Raw genomic sequence first — 7,260 nt, 5'->3', positions numbered from 1 at the left:
CCTGCTGAGGGGGGAGGGTGATCCCTAGTGCCTGGGCCTCCTCAGGGGTGAGGGTGACCCCCTGTGCCTGGGCCTCCTCAGGGGTGAGGGTGATCCCCAGTGCCTGGGCCTGCTGAGGGGTGAGGGTGACCCCCAGTGTCTGGGCCTGCTGAGGGGTGAGGGTGATCACCTGTGCCTGGGTCTGCTGAGGGGGGAGGGTGACCCCCAGTGCCTGGGCCTCCTCAGGGGTGAGGGTGACCCCCAGTGCCTGAGCCTCCTCAGGGGTGAGAGTGATCGATTTTGTGGGAGGTGTGATTGATATAGGGAGCTCTCCATGAAGAGCCTCGAATGACTTAAGATTTCTATGAATCTCTTTTCTTGGGTATAACTGGGATGCATCTTTCAACATGCTCTTCTGGCTGGGAGGATGGATACTATCAGATGATAGCACCAAAGTTTTTGATATTATTTTTTCTAGGTCTTCAGGTTTTTTCTCCTTAATCATCACTTGATTCGTTGCTATTTTCTGCTTCTTCCTTTCATGGTCCTCCACCTTTCTCCCTAACTTTTGCTTCTCCTCCTCTTTCTCCCATCTTCTTGTCAACTCCAGCTGTCTCACTTCCTCCTGAAGCTGCCTCATCCATTTCACCTCCTCTAAGAGTGCCCCTTTCATCTTGGGCTCCCCTGCTTCCCGCCGCTGCTGCTCTTCATCCTCCTCTTTGCTTTGCTTTTGCTTCTCTTCTTGCTCAAGCCACTGTTTTTGCTGTTCCTTCCACAGTTCTTTTTCCTGCCACGGCTTCTGTTGCAATTGTTTTTCCTCCTTCATCTGGAGCCATGTCCTTTCCTTCTCCAAATTGTTTTTCACGATCTCTTGACTCCCCTTCCAAAGATTCTTTTCTCCTAGCAACTGATGGCCAGAAATTTTTCGACTCCCTTGCAAATATTCCCCCTGCCTTTGTTCTTCCTTCTCCTTGTGGTCTCTCCTTAATGTTGAGACTTCTAGAACATCTCTCTCACTCTCTACTTCAGTCAAGATCATTTGTATTAAGTTGCTAATTATGGGGTCCAGATTCTCATGTAAGAGGAAGGTGGTAATTTCAGTCTTTGCACTAGTTGATGGCTTTTGCGTCTGTGATCCCAGTGTAAGTACGGCTACCTTTTTTGATTGCTTAGGTTTCTCTCCAACTTGTCCTGCCATTTTTTTATCTCTGTATTTTCTCAGGATTTTGGTAGTGATTTCAGCCACCTTTTGGAAATATTCTTCCAATTTTGCCTTTATGATTCCTAACTTTTTGGCTTCTGCTCTTTTTAATAATAACTCCTCTGACAGCACAAACTTTTTATCAAAAGGTTTTCCTACATTATCAATTTTCTCCTTTAGGAAAGCCATAATGGCTTTCTGAAATTCTTCTAGGTTACCCTGTTCACTTTTGTCAATTATGCTGGTAGATTCTGAAGTCTCTTCAGCTGTTCTTGATTTAGCAAGTTCATGAGGCTTGACATGTTTGGTGAAGGCTGACTTTCCTTTCTCAGTTTTTGCTTCTTTTCTTTTGGTAGCTTCTGGAGAGACATGGTGTTTCTGAATTTCTTTCATTTTTTCAAATTGCTTATGCCTGGATGGCTCCCTTAGGCTTCCCATTTTACGTTTGCTTTCTTTGTCTTTTGACTCAATGGTGGATTCCGCTATCATCTCTGAAGATATTTGTCTTCTGTCAGATGGATATTCGGATTTGATCTCGGGTCCCTCCCACAAAATACTTGCTACACTTCTGTCACTTTGTCTCATTTCAGGAGAGAGTAAAGCAGGAGCAGTATGTTGTTTTTTTGATTCAGTAGTTGATTTTGATTTAGCTTCAGAAGAGGATTTTCTTTCTCTTCCCTTCTTTCCCAGTGCTTGTGGCTCAGGGTGGTGACTAGTTTTGGCCGTTGCAACTTTCTGTTCATTTAAATCAGCAGTCATTTCATCTAGGACTGCATGTGAAACAGTTGTGTCCTTTTTGATCCCAGGGCTTCTGGCACCTTTTCTTTGGGCCTCATCGACCATATTTTCAAGTTCCTTGGCCAAAATGCTGTCAATATGGTCCTCTATATCATCTACTTTGATAATGGACATAGATGACTGTGGAGAAAGTTTAGTCATCATTTTCAAGGATGATGCTGTCAACGCTTGTAATTGTTGTTCTAGAAAATCTTTGGATCGAATAAGGTGTTCACATTTTTCTTCTGCAGTTTGAAGTTGCTGCTGAAGCATTTCATTTTTTTCACTAAGATCTTCTATGATATTCAGAGAGAGGTCCTTTTCAGCATCATCTGTCTCCTTTATGAGAATATTTGCATTTTGGAGGCTGATCTTTAGCTCTTCATTTACCATAGTCAAAGCTTTAGAAAGGTTTATTATTGTTGATGATATGTATTTAATAGCATTGTTTTCCATTTTGCTAAACATTGAAGAGCTTACAAGTTCCTGTAGCATATCTTGGATTTCTGAAACCTTTGTATTTGTTGCAAATTCATCACTAATCATCTGATCTGGTCTTAAAGCATGAGCTGTTGCAGGTCGCTTTGTAACTCTTTCTTTCCAAGGTTTCCATAGAGTACCTCTAGATGCTGGAAGAAGAAGAAGAAAACAAAACAGTGAAATTGCATTTCTTCTTTTGTATTGTGCTTTATGTGTGCTTAAGCCTAAGTAATTTAGCCTAAATTAGTGGACAGCTATAAGATAAAGATCATCAGAAAACTTTAACTCCACACCCACACACACACACACACACACTATATTTAAAGAAAACATGACTTTTTCCACAGTCATCTAGAACTTCTGCTTCCAGAATTTAGAAAAGAACTCAGTTGTGACCTCAGCTTACTTTCAGTTAAAAGTTTGGGATTAGATATAATATAAGCCAAAAGTTTTCTTTGGCTTTGGTTATGTTTGGTGCTTTCCATTTTCTTTATTAGATTCCTGCCTCTCCTTTCTCCCTTTCCTGAATGAAAGCTGACCTTGATTTTTTTGAAAGGGTCACAAACAAACAGACAAAAGTCAAACACTTTTGGGAGCTTTCCAGAATGGTTGTATGGAAATTCAGCAAATTTTCTCCCATAAAAGCAATAACGTTGTTGTTGTTAGGTACCATTAAGTCAGCTCCGACTCATAGAGACCCTACGGACAACAGAATGAGACACTGCCAGGTCCTGTGCCAGCACCACAATCCTTGCTATACCTGAGCGCATTGTTGTAGCCACTGTGTCAATCCATCGCGTTGAGGGCCTTCGCCTTTTCGCTGACTCTCCACTTTACCAAGCATGATATCCTTCTTCAGAGAATGGGCCCTTCTGACAATATGACCAAAGTAGGTGAGATGAAGTCTAGCCATTCTCACTTCCAAGGAGCACTCAGGCAGCACTTCTTTCAGGACAGATTTGTTAGTTCTTCTGGCAGTCCATGGTTTCAGTATTCTTTGCCAGCACCACAACTCAAAAGCATCAACTGTTCTTCGGTCTTCCTTACTCATTGTCCAGCTCTCACATGCATATGAGGTGATTGAAAACACCATGGCTTTGGTTAGGTGCACCTTAGTCTTCAAAGAGACATCTTTGCTCTTTAGCACTTTAAAGAGGTCTTTTGCAACAGATTTGCCTAGTGCAATCTGACATCTGATTTTTGGACTGCTGCTTTCATTGATGTTGATTATGGAACCAAGTACTTTGAAATATTTGACAACTTCAATCATTTCTTCATTGATTGTGATGCTGCATATTGGTCCAGTTTTGAGGATTTTCATTTTCTTTATGTTGAGATGTAATCCATACTGCAGACTGTAGTCTTTAATCTTCATCAGTAAGTGTTTCAAGTCATCTTCACTTTCAGCAAGCAAGGTTGTGTCGTCTGCTTATCACAGGTTGTTAATGTGTCTTCCTCCAATCCTGATGCCATATTTTTCTTCATATAGTCCAGCTTCTTGGATTATTTGCTTAGCACACAGATTGAACAAGTATGGTGAAAGGCTACAACCCTGACACATTCCCTTCCTGATTGTAAAGCATGCAGTATCCCCTTGTTCTGTTTGAACAACAGCCTCTTGGTCTATGTACAGGTTCCTCATGAGAACAATTAAGTTTTCTGGAATTCCCATCTTCTCAATGTTATCCATAGTTAGCCATTACAAAGATACAAATCAAAACAATAATAAGATACCATTTCACCCCAGTAATAATAGCAAAGTTCAACAAAAATAACAAGTAACAAATGCTGGTGAGAATGTGGAGAGATTAGGGTTCTCGTACACTGCTGGTGGGACTGTAAAATGACACAATCACTGTGGAAAATGATATGGCGATTCCTTAAAAATCTGGAAATAGAAATACCATTTGATTCAGCAATCCCATTACTAGGTATTTATCCTAAAGAAGTGAGAGCCAAGACACGAATAGATACATGCACACCCATGTTCATTGCAGCACTATTCATAATAGCAAAGAGATGGAAACAACCTGAGTGCCCATCAATGGAGAAATGGATAACCAAACTATGGTATATACACACAATGGAATACTGTGCAACAGTAGAAAACAATGTAGAATCTGTGAAACACCTCATAATGTGGATGAACTTGGAGGACATTATGCTGAGTGAAGTAAGTCAATCACAGAAGGACAAGTATATTAGTGACTGTAGTAGTTAAGGTTATGTGTCAACTTGGCTGGGCCTGGTTTTGAGTAGCAGGACAGCTGCATATAGTTACTCCCCATGGTGAGATTGGTAACAACTCTATGGTGGAATCTCCTGGAGCAGCTGAGTAGCTGCCTTAGAGTTGTGGTCTGGTTCCAGTATATAGGAAGCAACTTTGAGGACGGTCTCTAGCTTTATGGCACGTTTGGACCCTGCATGTAGTGAGTCTTCATTTAGCAGCCTGCCATGTTTCCTGCCAATCTTGGTACTGTCTCTGGACTTGAATCAATGGCCTGCTGTGTTGGCTGGTAATCAGAGGACTGTGCTGTTTTACTTGTCGACCTTGGGTTTGTCGGCCTCAGCAGCCAGCAGCTGCCTGAGTGAAAAGAGAGCCTCCAGCTTCAGTGGGCTAGAAGCAGGAGGCAGAGCTAAAGCCCAAGGTCAAGGAACTTGGACTTCTAGCCTCCAAAACTATAAAAGAATAAACTCCTGTTTGTTTAACCCATCCCATTTGGGGTATATTTCTGTTAGAACATCACTAGGTAACCAAAACATGCACTATTATAAAAAGTCAAGGAAAGGTTTATATACAGAAGGCAATTTTCTTTGTTGGTTACCAGGGGTGGAAGGGGAGGGGAAAAAAATGAGGATTCATCCTCATAAATAAAGACATTCCCAGATAAACAAAGAAATGAGTTTGTTGTGAATACATCTGCCTTACAAGAAATAGTTAAGACATTCTTTAAATTATAAGAAAATGCTACCAGAGAATAATTCAAATCAATAGAGCACCAGTAAATTTAATTATATAGGTAAATATGAAACATAGTAAAAATTTATTTTTTTGCTGAGAGAAATTAAAGAAAATCTAACTAAATGGAGAGATGTTCCATTATTATGGGTTGAACATTATTATGAAGATGGTATCTCTTCATAGATTGATTTTTAGATTGACTGCAATCCCTATCAAAATTCCAGCAGGCTCTTTTGCAGAAATTGACAAAATAATCCTAAAATTTATATGGAAATGCAAAGGACCCAGAACATCCAAAATAATTTTGAAAAAGAAGTACAAAAATAGAGAACTTACACTTCCTGATTTCAAAACTTACCATTGAACTAAAGTAGTCAAGACAGTGTGATGCTGGCATAAAGACAGACATATATATATGTTGTTGTTATAGCCATCGAGTCTGACTCAACTCATAGCTACCCCTCCTTGGGTTTTCGAGGTAGTATCACGACGGAAGTAGATTGCCCAGCCTTCCTTCTGAGGAGTGGCTGGTGGGTTGGAATCATGAAATCACACCTTCTAGTTAGCAGTCAAGTGCCTTAGGCACTACACTATCAGAGCTGCACACACACACACACACACATATGAATGAAATTCAGAGCTTAAATTTATGGTCATTTGATTTCAACAAAGTAGCTAAGGTGATTGAATGAGGGAAGTGGTAGTCTAGATAATTGAATGCTCTCATGCAGAAAGATGATGTTAGGCCCTGTGGTGGTTATGTTGTGTGTCAACTTGGTGGGGCCTGGTTGAGTCTGGGCAGCTGGTGGTAGTGATTCCCCATGATGAGACTGGCAATCAACTCCATGGTGGTATCTACCACAAGCAGCTGAGTAGCTGCCTTTGGGATGTGGTCTGCTTCATGTATATAAGGAGAATCCTTGGGAATGGTCTAGCTTATGGCACACTTGGACCCTGCATGTAGCCATGTCATTATTCAGCAGCCTGCCATGCCGACCTTGGGACTTATAATGGACTTGAGTTAATGGTCTGCCATGTGGTTTGGTAACATCGGGACTGTGCCTTTTTACTTGTCAACCTTGGGTCTTCTTAGCCTCAGCAGCCAGCAGCTGAGTGAAGAAACACCTCTAGCTCCAGTGAGCTGGGAGCAGGAGGCAGAGCTGGACCCCAAGGTTGAGGGACTTTCACCCAATCCCTAGAGCCTGGCACTTTGAACTTGGACTTAAAGCCTCCAAATTGTAAGAATAAGCTCCTGTTTGTTAAGGCCATCTCATTTGTGGTATATTTCTTGTCAGAGTGGCACTAGGTAACCAGAACAGGCCCTTACCTCAGAACATACACAAACAAAAAAAATTAACTCAAAATGGATCATTGACCTAAATTAAATCTAGAACAATAAAACATTTAGAAGAAAACATAGGAAAAAGTCTTCATGATCTAGGGTTAGGCAAAGAGTTCTTTGATAGCTTTCTAACGTGTCAGCTTGGCAAGGCTGAACTCCTTGGCCCTTTGTTTTATGGTTCCTGTTAGGATGGGGCCACAAGAGAGACTGTTGCAAGATTTGGAAGGCTGTTGAGGGTTGTTGTTAGATACCATCAAGTAGGTGTGACTCTTAGTGACCCTACATACAACAGAATGAAACACTGCCTAGTCCTGTGCCATCCTCTCAGCCATTGCTATGCTTGAGTCCGTTGCTGCAGTCAGTATGTCATCCACTTATTTATTTTATTTTATTTTTATTGTGATTTGGGTGAAGATTTACAGAGCAAATTCACTTTCCATACAGCAGTTCACATATACTTTGTGTCATGTCATTGACCAGAGTTTACCACGATGCAACAGCTCCCCTCCCACTTCCTCC

At 41.3% G+C, this 7,260-nt stretch overlaps 1 protein-coding gene across 1 annotated transcript in view; it reads right to left on the bottom strand.

Annotated features, from left to right (window-relative positions):
* Positions 1 to 7,260, bottom strand: part of FAM186A (family with sequence similarity 186 member A) — a 93,814-nt gene that overhangs the window by 18,288 nt on the left and 68,266 nt on the right. Inside the window, exon 3 of the mRNA XM_007937945.1 lies at positions 15 to 2,586. Within this exon, the coding sequence (XP_007936136.1) occupies positions 15 to 2,586 (2,572 nt within the window). The remainder of the gene's footprint in view (positions 1 to 14; positions 2,587 to 7,260) is intronic.

The sequence above is a fragment of the Orycteropus afer genome, unplaced genomic scaffold, assembly GCF_000298275.1.
Source record: "Orycteropus afer afer isolate SDZICR_OR568_19922 unplaced genomic scaffold, OryAfe1.0 scaffold00045, whole genome shotgun sequence".
In the NCBI taxonomy this organism is placed as follows: domain Eukaryota; kingdom Metazoa; phylum Chordata; class Mammalia; order Tubulidentata; family Orycteropodidae; genus Orycteropus; species Orycteropus afer.
Note: the sequence above shows the minus strand (reverse complement) of the source record. Positions and strands in the feature narration are given on the sequence as shown.